The sequence below is a fragment of the Citrus clementina genome, unplaced genomic scaffold (assembly GCF_000493195.1).
Source record: "Citrus clementina cultivar Clemenules unplaced genomic scaffold, Citrus_clementina_v1.0 scaffold_1, whole genome shotgun sequence".
NCBI classification, from domain to species: domain Eukaryota; kingdom Viridiplantae; phylum Streptophyta; class Magnoliopsida; order Sapindales; family Rutaceae; genus Citrus; species Citrus x clementina.
In genome coordinates, this window is record NW_006263303.1 from 3,248,946 (window position 1) to 3,261,939 (window position 12,994).

The 12,994-nt window shown below is 33.4% G+C and overlaps 3 protein-coding genes across 3 annotated transcripts; 2 read left to right on the plus strand and 1 right to left on the minus strand.

Moving 5' to 3' along the window:
• Nucleotides 1–4,387: 4,387 nt before the first annotated feature.
• On the minus strand, nt 4,388–5,320 carry LOC18055019. The gene has a single exon (XM_006450638.2). The coding sequence runs from the start codon at nt 5,211–5,213 to the stop codon at nt 4,452–4,454; it is 762 nt and encodes a 253-aa protein (XP_006450701.1). The 5' UTR covers nt 5,214–5,320; the 3' UTR covers nt 4,388–4,451.
• A 764-nt stretch (nt 5,321–6,084) lies between these two features.
• On the plus strand, nt 6,085–9,144 carry LOC18055020 (peptidyl-tRNA hydrolase 2, mitochondrial). Its single transcript, XM_006450639.2, has 8 exons — nt 6,085–6,280; nt 6,516–6,722; nt 6,852–6,912; nt 7,079–7,115; nt 7,655–7,732; nt 7,872–7,944; nt 8,268–8,307; nt 8,581–9,144. The coding sequence occupies exons 1-8, from the start codon at nt 6,239–6,241 to the stop codon at nt 8,628–8,630; spliced, it is 588 nt and encodes a 195-aa protein (XP_006450702.1). The 5' UTR covers nt 6,085–6,238; the 3' UTR covers nt 8,631–9,144.
• Nucleotides 9,145–9,435: 291 nt separating this feature from the next.
• Nucleotides 9,436–12,727, plus strand: LOC18055021. The gene is made up of 3 exons (XM_006450640.2): nt 9,436–9,696; nt 9,829–9,947; nt 12,430–12,727. Exons 1-3 carry the CDS (start codon nt 9,566–9,568, stop codon nt 12,453–12,455), a joined length of 276 nt encoding a protein of 91 aa, XP_006450703.1. The 5' UTR covers nt 9,436–9,565; the 3' UTR covers nt 12,456–12,727.
• The last annotated feature ends 267 nt before the right edge of the window (nt 12,728–12,994 follow it).

Here is a 12,994-nt window from a genome sequence, read left to right on the forward strand (position 1 = left end):
ATAGGGGTCAGGTTTATGCGGATTTGTGAATGCAGCTGTTTTTGCTTTTTTTTCTTTAGTTTATACTGCGTTTACTTGCCGAATTCAGGAATGAGAATCCAGAATCAGAATCATTCCCTCGTTTACTTAGTAAAATAAAGAGAGAAATGCGATTCATTTTCGTGGACATCAAATATGGGAATCTGATTCCCAAGGGGGGACTTGGGAATCAAACTCCCATTCCCAGCATTTCCCGTTCTACCCACATTAATTTTTTATCATTCCAGAAATACCCTCACTTCAGATAAAAAAAATATAAAAAGCGAAAAATTTAAAAAAAAAATCCCTAAAACCTAAACTCTCTAGCCCATGCCTCCCAATCAAATGCTATTGAAACTGCTTCCATCAACATATTTGTCATCGTGGTTCATAGGCTGTGGACAGCTGCTCGTCGCCGGTTTCGTCTCCGATTTCGTCTCTAATGGCGACAGTTCCGATATGATGATGATGTTGCTGCTAACAACGATGATTGTTGTTGCCGTTGTTGTTGATGACGATGACAATTGAGATTTTGATTGTTGCTGCTAATTTTTTTTTTTTTTGGGAAATGGATTATTTTTGTTGATGATGATTATTTGGGAAATGTACTAATTTGATGATGATTATTATTATTATTATTATGGAAATGGATTATTTTGTTGACGTTGATGAATCCAATTATGATTATTATTATTATTGAAATGGATTATTATTTTGCTGATGATGGTATTTTTTATTTTGATTATTGTTATTAATTTTATTATTATTATTAATGATAAACTATAATTAATTAATATACTAACAACATATGAATATAATTAATTAATATATTAACAATAATTTTAATAATAATAATAATAATAATAATAATAGTTATTATTATAATTAACTAAGGGCATTTTAGTAACTTGAAATAATTCAGGTTGTTATTATTCTGGTTCCAAGATAAAATAAACACATCAATGAGATTCTATCCCATTCTGATTCTGATTCATACGGCTTAAGTAAACAATTTATTATGATTCTCATTTCTTATTTCTCATTCCAGCTCATTCTTATTCCAGTTCATTCTGATTCCAGCCCATTTTGATTACTGACAAGTAAACGCGGCATTAGAGTTTCAAATCTTCAAATCTCCCTCCTAAAAATTAAGGAAGATACAGAAACCCAAGGTGAGCCATCTATGCAACGACAGTGATGACCATGGGGATGATGATGAAGATGAAGATGGCGGGTTCGGTGAAGGTGACGGTGACGATGATAAGGATGATGATGGCGAGAATGAGAATGAGGATGAAGTGGAAGAAGTAGACAATGAAGATAACGAGGAAGACGAAGATGAAGAAGCTCATCAGTCAACAAAAAAGAGGAAGAAGTGAACTACATCAATGGAAAAATTCTCTAATACTCTTATTGACTGCTTTAATCAATAAAATCTGGCACTAGGACACTAACTTCTGCTTCTTCTGTTATGATTCTTTGGTTAATGTGCGAAGACTTTAAATTACTCTGATCACATGGCTAAACTTTATTTATTTATTTATTTTTTAAAGGAGATTTCTATTAATTCAATGAAGAAAAAAGATACATCAATTGTGAAGGATATGAACCCATTCATACAATAGTTTCGCATTTCTCTAAAGCTAACTTAGCTAAAAAGTGGGCAATGACATTACAAGATCGATGAGTATACTTAATACTAACTTGCTCGAAATTTTCCATTAAGCTTTGAATTTCTGAAACTACCCAAAAGATCTCGGATCTGCTGCCCTGCCTATTGTTTACTAAGTTGACCACTCCTTGTGAGTCTGATTCAACGATTAAAGCTCTTACATGAGCATCTCTTGCAATCTGCATGCCCCATTCCATAGCTTCTGCCTTGGCAAATGATACATCTCCATGGAATTTTGAAATCTTAATTGCAGTTGTTGTAACATTCCCACATTCATCTTTGATAATAGCTCCTAGCCATGTAGGGTTCTTTTCTGAATTGGCAGCTGCATCTATATTGACTTTGGCGTATCCTCTTTGGGGGGAACTCCATGTCTATTGAAACAACACCTGCTGATTTTCCTTGCATGCATAAACTGATGTTTGAACTCTTTTATAACATGACTAAACTTTATTAGATTAAGAGAAAATCTCAATTTACTTGTGAAGATTGCTTTTGCTTCTTTTCTTCATCTAATATTGTTGGTTCCGCATATTCTACTACTTATGAAATGTTAAAAAAAATAAATGTTATGACGCAATTTAAAATTTGTTTAATTTACCTGTGTTTTATGAAAAATTATAATTTCTTTTACTTTTATATTAAAAAATAATGTAAAAACTCTAAAATTTAAAATATTTATATTTAGTATCTTCCTAAGTATTAATAAATATTTTTTTGTAAATATAGAATTTTAAATAATCTCTAAAAATATTAATACAATACAGTGCAACACTAAATATAGTGTAAAAAATTATACAATATAACAACAAACTTTGTATAACATTATTGTAATGTAATGTTAATACAATATATTATAATACAATACACATGCATTAAAATTATATAATACAATGTAATAAAATACAATATGTCAAATACACCCTAAGTGTAATTGAATGAAATATGACCTTTATAAACATAAAAAATAAAAATAATTTTTTTCATACTTGCTCTTTGAAATATGTTATTGTTCATTGTGCTAGTAAATACTTAATTCAATTAAAAATTTATATTCATATTTTTTTGTAATAAATTCTTTGCCCCTGTAGCCAAAGTTGGCTTGTTGGAAAGAAATTAAGGATGAGTTTGTATTATCTTTTTAAATGATGTTTTTGTATTCGTTTTATAATATAGGAATAATTATTTTTTTATAAATTTAAAATCAAAATTGATAGTTTGTTTTTAAAATAACATTTAAAAAAAGAAAAAGCGTAAAAGTATTTAATTGCTTGTATAAAATACAGAGACATGGGAAGAAATATATGTTATGCAACAACTAAAATCATGACACATAATAAATTAACACGCGTTTGTCTTAGAAAGTGTATCATATTAGATTCTAACAACTAAAATTATTTAATTGGCATTTTTGTGACGAATATTTCATCTCAAATTAAAGTTTTAATAATAACATATAGTATTAAAAATGACAGAATAGTGATTTGAAAACATAGCCGCAACAATATTCTTAGTCACTCAACGTTACTTTCACTGATAAAAACTATTTGTCTCCAATTATAGTCTCGTATTCTTTACTAAAACTACAGGCGGCTTTTTTTTTAGTCATTAGAAAATGGTAATTAATATGAACTTACATAATAATTAATAACAATAAAAAATTAGAACATTGACAAGAAAGAATATTCAAATGAACAAATGATTATGAAATTAAATAAACGAAAGTAGATTAAACATTTCCACTGTAATCCAATAAATTAACTACAAAATGTACAAATGTCAATGACCTAAAATTATATACTTTGAGAGAATTAAAAAAAAAAAAGATTACTAGTTGACTTGGTCCTTGATCTTTATTGATAAATTTAAATGTTGTTTCTAACTATCATGAAAATTAACTTGAACTTGTATCTCATTGTCTTCTTCAACTGCTTCTAGACCTACAAATTAAAGATATGGTCTCAAAGTTGTCCCACAATAATTATTTTGGATAAATATAAGTTATATAACATTATATAAGAAGACAATTTATCAAATAAAAATAAAAATAACAAATAATCAATTTGTAACCAGAAAGTATAACTATACAAATAATACATATAGCAAACTATATAACATTAATTCTCTAGCCAATATGCTTCGTTCTAATATTAAATTGTTACTTGTCTCAAATTTGCCAAGTACTTGTTGTCCAAAATAACTGAAATCCAGTCACTAACAAACTAAATGATTATGAAAATAATCATGAAAAGAGAAAGTTTAAATAAAACATGTGCCTTCTCTTATAACTTCTCAACTATTGCTTCCTTTTCATCTTATATTTTCTTTTAACCCCTTTCTCTTTTCTCTCATGGATAATGGGGTATAAAGTGAAGAGCGAAAATTGTAAGTTTTACAATTTTCTTTGTTACATTAGAAAATGAATATGAATTGTTCTCATTGGTGGCAAAAATGTTGCGGATATCCAAGCCCACTAAACATGTTTTCTCATTTTCTATTTTTACAAAATGAAAAATGAAAGCTGAAAAACAATACCAAACAGCCACTACTAAATAAGTATACGTATAATTAAATCAAATATCAATCCAAACGTACAAAAGTTAAATCTAATTAAAGTTTTTTTTTCTTTTTTTAAAACTAATTCACAACATTTAGCTATGATTTTATTTACAAATTGAATGAAAAATAATGGTCACGTAAACTATTCGTACGTGCTCTATATCGAGCTACATGCATGCATGGATAAAGAGCTAAATAATTGTTAAGCACCACAGATACGGCTGCCGCTGTCCTCGGCCGCTTGATGATGATGATCCTCCTGGCTGACAAAAGCCGCTAAATTCAAATACTTGTCCTGATCGGTCCTATTATCCCGCCACCGCCCTCGACAAATCACACAACTGGCCGCCCTCCGCCCTCTGCTCCTCTTCCACGTCACCCAGCATTCTTCATGAATCAGATTCTTGCACGTCCCGCATGCCACCAATCTCTCTCCACTCCCCATCTCATCAAGACATATGGGACACATCCCTCCTCCATCTTTTCTATCTATTTGAAAGACACCTCCATTTGATGATCTGCTAATACTATTATTGTTGTTGTTATTATTATTCCTTGCTCGAAAGAAAAGTTGATGAAACCTCTCTCGAAGGGTAGCCCCCGCCATGGCTTCAGGCAGTGTAGGCGTGCTGAGTAGGCGGCTGAGCTGGCAGGGACGGAGAGTCCTTCTCCGGAGACACGTGTCATCGGGAGAAACACCGAGGACTCGCATAAACACGAAGAGGATGTGTTTGCATGGTGTTACTCGATCAGGGCACGTGCATGACGGGTTGGATGATAGGTTGACGGTATAAACGTTCGCGGTCGCGCCTAACACGAAGAAGAGGGAATCAGACCGGTGGAGGAGGAGGAGCTGATGGCGGAGGGCACGTGCTATTCTGTCGGAGACCGGTTGGGTGAGTCCGAACCGGCGGTGGCGGTGGTGGTGGTCAGGGGAAGTAGAATTGGAGGCAACAGACTCCATTAATGATTTTTTTTTTCCTTTTTGTTGGAATATGAGGAAGTTAGTTAATTTATTCTTGGACGTTAAGGTGGCAGTTGATATGCTGATGTGAGGATTTTAGGACAAGGTACGTGATCTTGTTTGTAAATTGGGGGGTCTATTGTAAGAGAATATTATGTGGTTAGGAAGGATTCTTTGTTTGGTTTTGCGGGACACGTGAGGGATGGCGGTTGTGTGGGGAAATTAAACAGTTCGTGGTGTGAGGGGAATTCCAACCCTTGACTTGGCGTATATGAAGGTTGACCATACGGCACGCTAATTGCTGCTCCGCTTGGTGGTAATGTATTAATCGCAAATAATTAACAGATATTAATATGCAAATTAGCATAAACATCAGGCTATCACATGAGTATTGTCACATTAATTTCTTTATTTTCCATGGTCTATAATCAAATCCGATGGGCTTTCAAATGTGTGGTAAGTGATTTTTAAGTATTTTATTTTATTGAAGTTCGAATTTAAAAAATGTAAAGAATTAAAAGTATATTTAAACTTTATTCATCTTTTTATTTAAAAAGAAAAACAAAGAAGTAAATAATAGTAATAATAATAATTTAACCCAATGGGCCTTTCCTTCTTTATGATCCTTTTATCAAAACGAAGGCATCAACCAACAATCTAAGTTAGCCTTCAAACAAAAGGATAAGATGTGTAGATTTTTTTTTAATTGAAGTGTCTGCTATCGAATATTCAACAAATTTGAATATTACATATAATATAAATGATACTATAAATAAGATAAATAAAATAATTAATTTTGGAGTCGATTTTCAGGGTTTTTTTTTAAAACCGAGATTCGAGAATGCTTGAGCCCAAACAAGGGCTACGATGAAACGATGTCGTTTTATCTCGAATACCACCCCTTGTATAGCAATCTTAAAACGATGTCGTTCTATCTCCATCCCCGACATATAGCCTTTCCAGTTTCCAGTCCGTGCAACTGTTAACCACGCAATCAGTAATCTGTTCATAATCTGTTAACGACGATGTGGGCTTCCCAGCAAAACTCTTCTCAGCTTTCTAACAAGGTATTTAACGAACCCTTCTTTCTATTTCAATTATCTGTTCATAATTTTCTTTCTCCAGTTTGAATGCAGACAAATTAGCAGAAAAGAAAACCAAGTTAATATTCTAAATGCTTATGTTTCGTGTTTCATCGTAATAACCCTAGTATTAAACTCAGTCTTACTGCACTTTAGAAGGATTTTTAATCAAATTTTCTTGGGTTACTGTTGATTAATTAATTTGCTTATTCCATATCAGAAGCAGCAGAAGCAGGAAAAAGTATCGTTAGCAGTGAGTTTTAGGCCAGAGAATTTCATCCCAGGCCTTGTAATTGGTTTCATTTTTGGGATGTTATTAGATTTATCAAAGCCAGGTAAGAATTATGTGAGAAAGAAAAATTTCTTACCGAGGAAACCACAAGAACAAGTTTCTGTCTCAAGTGACGGTGACCAAGACCTCAAATTGGTTTGTTGAAGTGCCCTAGCGTTCTTATCATTTTTGCTTTCATATTAAAATTGGAAAATTTATGAGGTTGTTGTAGGTTTTCTTCATGCTTTTTGAAGCCACATTAATTTTGCCAATTGCTTGTGGCAGGTTTTGGTGGTTAGGCAAGACCTGAAGATGGGGAGTGGAAAGATTGCATCACAATGTGCCCGTAAGATATTCGAACTAGTACTAGAATATCTACGGTGGTTCTGCATTTGATCCAAATTTCTACTTTGTACTGCCTGTCACTTGAGCTGTGTATACCACCACCCAATCCTTGTTTCCATTTGTATTTGTTAATTATTTGATTAAATATTCCGTTATTGAATGTGCAGATGCAGCCACTGGGATGTATGCAGAACTAATGCAAAGGTATGAATGTGTTAATAAGGGGTGTCTTGTCTTCCTTTACTTGGAGCCCTGCAGTTTCTCTTATCACCTTCTCCTTAAAATGAAAACCTGTGCTTTAATGGTTACAACCGAAATTTAGATCTATGAATTTGGTATTCAGTTAAAGCCTGCAGTATTTTTCTTGTAACACATGTAATTCTGTGGAAAGAAAGATACTGTATTTAGTTACTTGATTGAATTGTTTAAAAGATATCAAGAACTGTCTAACAGAGCAAGTGTTAAAAAAAGAAAGAAAGAAAGAAAGGAAAACTTATTTCTTTTTTCTCTTTAATTCCTAGGGTTTATCACTTTGCTTAAAGAAATGATACCTAATTTCTAGCCTTCAGCACTCACAGAGTGCTTAATTGTAGTTAAATTTCTTACTGGTTAACAATTTTGCATTCTGGAGTCAAATTTGTAACCTGTTAACAATTATGCATTTTCATAGTTTTCCACCAATTATATCTTGAGTGACAGTTTATATTACAGTTCAATGTTGCATCATTCAATATTCGTTGCAGTGACCGGCACCTTCTGAGAAAATGGGAGCAATGTGGGCAGCCCAAGATAGTTGTTACGTGCAAGAATCAACAAGAAATGTAAGCAGGTGATTTTATTGTGCACAATTTAGTTTTCAGTCAAATATGTAGCAAACATGCATCTCCTATTACTGAAATTGTTACCTTTTTTTGTTGGGTAATTTATTGGACAATGGATTTTTTTTGGCCCAATTATCAGGAATAAGCTGTGGGAAGTAGCCGAAAACACAGGCCTTCCAACTTTTGTTGTTGCGGATGCTGGACGGACACAGGTAACTTTTTGTGCACTGTAATCATACAATCTATTTGAAGTAGATGTAAGACGAATGACTAAGGAAATAGTGAATAAAATTTAAGGACTTGAAAAGGTTGATAGGTTACTCCTTTTATAAGAAACTTTTTCAAAAAATTGTGCGGCTCACAGAGAGAGGTATCGATCCTCGTGTATTAGTCCTTTGAGCTTTGAGCTTTTACTAGTTTGAAAGTTATACGTTCTGAAAGTAGTTGGTCCTGATTGTGCAATTATATTTCTGCTTGTGGTTCTTGTCCCTGTTTTGGGGATTTCTGATCCGTTTTGAGAGGTTATTTCATGCAGGTTTCAGCTGGGTCGAAGACGGTTCTTGCCATCGGACCTGGTATGCTTCATTTCAATTTGCTGCTGTCTGTGTTTCTTTCTTCTTTTTATTAAGCTGATATAGTTGACTTTATAAAATGATGCATTTGAAACAAAGAAAGTGCCAGTGCTTTCCATGTAGTTACTGTAACTAATGAACCAATACTATTCTGAAACAGGTTATGATCTAGCCATTGTAAAAATAAACTGCTTGTCTAGCCATTGTTGTTGTACGAAATCAAGTAACCTATAAATGCATTTTTATTAATAGTGTATACTTTGTTTCTTTGAGCAGGACCCAAATCTTTGGTGGATTCTGTGACAGGGAAACAGCGCCTGCTCTAGTTATGCTTAAGAATGGAGGACTTTTTGCTTAAAATTTCCCAGACGACAATGTTAAAAGATCAAGATTACCAACAAAATCTTCTTGACTCTTGGTTTCATTTGCCAGGCAGCTGTCATATTCTGGCGGAAAAGGCTTCTTTCCCTTGAGTTGGCCAGTACTCAAGGCAGGTGCAAGCAGTTGCTGGAATTTCTGCAATTTTCATCTGGAGGATAGTTGGTTATTTCAATTTGATGTTACCTTAGATGGCCAGAAGACTGTAACCCTTCCTTGATCAGATTAGTTTTGGAATAGGAATATAGGAAAGATGATTGCTGAATCTCACTTAACATAGCTGCCATTTGTATGTATTAAGTTTAAGGTTTCACCTGCATTCCTGATGTTCATTCTGAAGTTATGTTGTCCACTTATTTGCTGCCTTGCTGGAGCATTTGTAAATTTAGTTTGTGAACTTTTTTGTGTGTGTGTGTTTGGAATTTGATTCTCACTTAAATTGGTGTTGCAATGGTCCATCCACACTTCGAATGGACGACTTCCATGGTTTAATATAAAACCACAGTTACTGCGATTTGATTGTTAAGATTAATTTCATCTACGATTATTAAGTTTGTTTCTAGTCCATTGCGAACGTAGTAAAAATTACATATATATATATATATATATTTCTCTGATTTTCCATGAAAAGTGTTAGTCAGGAGTGCAAATTATGTCACTACAGTACTCATCTAACAAACTCTTTTAAGTCTCAAATAAATCATAATTCAATTAAATGATGCCAAAATAAATCAAAAAAGTACCATAGGGCCTAATGGTAATTTCGCCAACAGATGAGTAAAACTAAAACCCCTCAAAAACCCCTTTCCTCTCTTCTCTGATACTGCATCCTCCGTCTCCAAAAACCCTAAAATTATTAATATTTTTGCTTCCCTTCCCAAAAATGGCCTCTCGCTACAGAGCTCTATCCAAATCAACCCATTTTCTCCTAAAATCTACCCTCACCAAACCTACGCTTAAACCAAACCCCTTACCTTCGCTCCTCTCCACTCGCTCTTCTCCCACATTCTCAAGGTAAATATTTTAAACCAAATTTCATGCGCATCTCAATTTTATCTAAAATTTGAAAACTTCTACTGCTGTAACTTTAGTGGGTTCTTTTCAAAATGTAATTTTTGTTATTGTTGAGTTTTCTTTGAATTTCAGGTCTGTTCATCAACTGGGTTGTCTTCAGTCTCTGCTGCCTCTTCACTCAGCGGTTTCTTCAGCTAGGCTAACATCCTGCCTTGGTATTGATTCAACGAGTTCGAGGTCGTTGTCTCAGGGTATGCTCTGCAGTGCAAACCCAGGAGTTTGATATTCTCCAAATCTTTTGTGTTTTGTATCTGTAAGCTACCTTTTTTTTCCTCTAAAAATTGAATGTTTCTTATTAGCCTTTAAATGCATTTTGTTTGTTCTCTTTGTTTCAAAGTTAACATGCGGATGAGATTAACATTCAAGTTTTCCTGCTTTAACCTAGTCCTTATCAGATAAACTTCCTAACCCGCATAATAATTTTTGCCTGACACCTTTTTTCCCAAGTAAATTGGGAAAATTAAAGGAGAAGTTATCATTCTGTTTTGTTGCTAAGATTGAGGATAGACTAAATATTTATTGCCTCTTGAAATGCCTGAACACCTAATTTGGAAAATGGCCCTGATGTACAATCTAAGAATCATTCTCAGCTAGGAATTTTTTCTGTTGCTGTTTGATTTATGCCGCGGAGCAAAACTTTTTTGGTGATTTTTTTGATAAAGAAGCAAAACTTTTAGTGATAGATGCATATATGAGAATGATTTACATGTCTATTGATAATTTTACACATTAGTAATCCATTGATTTTCCTGTATTGTGCCCGGTAGGAGGGACATGAGGGGAGGGATTGAAATTAGACAAAATTAAGGAATGTGTTATTAAGTGTATTCGTGGGAGCTTGCAAGTGATTTTTCTTTACTGTGTTTTCCTTGTCATCCTGAGTGAATGATACAAAGAGGAAGCAATGGCAATTGACAATTTTTTTTGTTTGAAAGTGAATGATACAAAGAGGAAGCAATGGCAATTGACAATTTTTTTTTTTGAAAAAAAAAAGGCAATTGACATCTTCTTTGGATAATCTAATAGTTGCATCAGATACCAAATATTCTTTATTAATTGTATTATCACAATGCAGTTGATCCTTTGTACAGGTGCTTGAGATTTGTTGCTGAACTTTATCAACGTCAACAATAGTTTTCCTTTTTCGTCTTTTTGAATATTCATGTATTTTCTGCTTATGCTGTCACCACTAGTTCTTTCTTAAAAAATATATTGATTTTCTTGGGATGGCAACCCAGGAAAATGTTGCATATGTGATTCGAACTCTGCTGTTTATTTTTTGTGACCTTATTCAGTTCTTTACCTTTGCTGAGTTACAGAGAGAGAGAAAGTGTCAAATGTGAGTGATGTACATTGCACAAACTTACCTTTATATGTCAAAAGGGAATTGTTAGAAGCTTGTAAGTAAGACTGATTGAGGACAAACAACAGATTGTGTTGTGTTGAAGTCTTGGGGAACGTCTATGGTTTAATGTGCAGACTCCAGCATTTTGTGATTTACAGTGTGTATCATTCCCTTGTACATACAAGCAACTGGCATGTGTAAGCAACAGGTCCAACCCTTTTCTTCATATGGTTATTTTAGGTTGACTTGTTGATGTTTCCTTGCAGATGAATTACATAATTCTGAAGCCATCTAGAAAATCTTTCCTCATAGTCTTCCATCACTTAGTCACCTAGTCCGCCTTGTCTTTCGATGTCTAAGCACTGATTTTGATACTGTAAACTAAACAATTACTTTGGTTCCTACTTTTTTTTTCCCTCTTTTAGCAGGATTAATCTATTAGTCCATAGCAAATATAGAAATTAATGTTGTTTGAATTCTGTCATTACTACTCTCAGTGGGAAACTCCCTGAAGAGAAGATAATTTATTTGGAGAAACAATTGAATAACTTGTATTTTAGAAATTTTGAGTCATGAAGGCGTTGTGTAGGCCTTATGACTGAAAAAAGTGGTTTAAGATTGCGTGTAATACACAGAAGTTATCATAGTATTCTAATTTAAATATTTTTGAGAAACTGAAACTTCGGCAAGTGTTTGCTCCGTTCAAACAAATTATCAATTATCTCAATTAAACTGTTAATAACTGTCAAGATTTTAGCTTTAAGATCGATTGAGGCAAATATTGAGACCTGTTTTAAACTTGAATATGTAGAAGTTCTTCCCTATTCATTGTCGCTCAGGTTGGCTGTTGTAAGTCTTCTTTCTTCGCTTTCTTGTAGGAGTCATCACTTTATCTTTTGAGTTATTGCTTGTTACCTCATAACCATTTTGGATGTGTGCTTTAATTTTTTTTTTTCTCTCCATTATTTCTTAATATTCTTTTCTTTCCCTGGCTTGATTGCAATGCATCTTGTTCAAGGATTTTTACTTATTATTATATTGCCAAGTTTCACCTTATAATTGTCCAGTCATAATCATGGAAGGCAACTTCTTAGCAATCTTAGTATTTATGGAGAATATGGAAGCAATTAAATTTTTATTCCAATTTATTTGATCTCTGAACATGATATTTATTAGTTGATTGTTTAATATCAAGTGGCTTTTCAACAATGTGTTCGACTTGCTGAATTGTTTTTATACACACACACACACACACACACACACATACATACAAATAGTTTGCTAGATCAATTTAATGCTAATTTATTGTCTTCATCTATATTATCCAGAGCTGGGTCTGAGCGTGCCGCGATAAAGAGGGTTGTAAGAAGATGATGGTGGTTGATGGATCATTGCTTCTCTTCTTGTGATGTCCCTTTCATAATCAGCTGAAGTTTTGGACAGTTCTGTTTCTGTATGAAGAAGATGGGCGCAAAAAAAATCAATTCTGAGCCTTTCTTCAGTTGAAATTTTATTAAGTTTCAATTCAAGAAGTTTTAGTTTAAATACCAAAGTTTCCAGTGATAATCTATATCAAAATAATTAAATGATTCGATTATTTATAATATCAGTTCTTGGTTTGGTGCTTGTTACTCTTGAGGGCTGAATATAATACATGGGTATGCGATTCCATTTTCTCAATTTCGTTTAAGCTGCCAATTCGATCAATGGTAAGCTGGTAGACCATCATAACTGGGTACAATACTTTTAGCTCCACTACATGAAAATTCACACTTAAAATTTAGTAGGGTCTAAATGTTCATTTTTAAGTGGTGAGGTGAGGATTGTGTAATAAGAAATTTTACGACTTTTGATTAATGTTGTAAATTTTAATATTAGAATTTAAAAATGGAT

Excerpts from the sequence above, each read along its gene's own strand:
- LOC18055020 (XM_006450639.2), top strand. The coding sequence starts at position 6,239 with ATGTGGGCTTCCCAGCAAAACTCTTCTCAGCTTTCTAACAAG. Across the intron at positions 6,723-6,851 it reads GTGACCAAGACCTCAAATTG|GTTTTGGTGGTTAGGCAAGA; the intron begins GTTTGTTGAAGT and ends TGCTTGTGGCAG. Across the intron at positions 7,945-8,267 it reads CGGATGCTGGACGGACACAG|GTTTCAGCTGGGTCGAAGAC; the intron begins GTAACTTTTTGT and ends TATTTCATGCAG.
- LOC18055021 (XM_006450640.2), top strand. The coding sequence starts at position 9,566 with ATGGCCTCTCGCTACAGAGCTCTATCCAAATCAACCCATTTTCTCCTA. Across the intron at positions 9,697-9,828 it reads TCTTCTCCCACATTCTCAAG|GTCTGTTCATCAACTGGGTT; the intron begins GTAAATATTTTA and ends TTTGAATTTCAG. Across the intron at positions 9,948-12,429 it reads TTCGAGGTCGTTGTCTCAGG|AGCTGGGTCTGAGCGTGCCG; the intron begins GTATGCTCTGCA and ends TATATTATCCAG.
- LOC18055019 (XM_006450638.2), bottom strand. The coding sequence starts at position 5,213 with ATGGAGTCTGTTGCCTCCAATTCTACTTCCCCTGACCACCACCACCGC.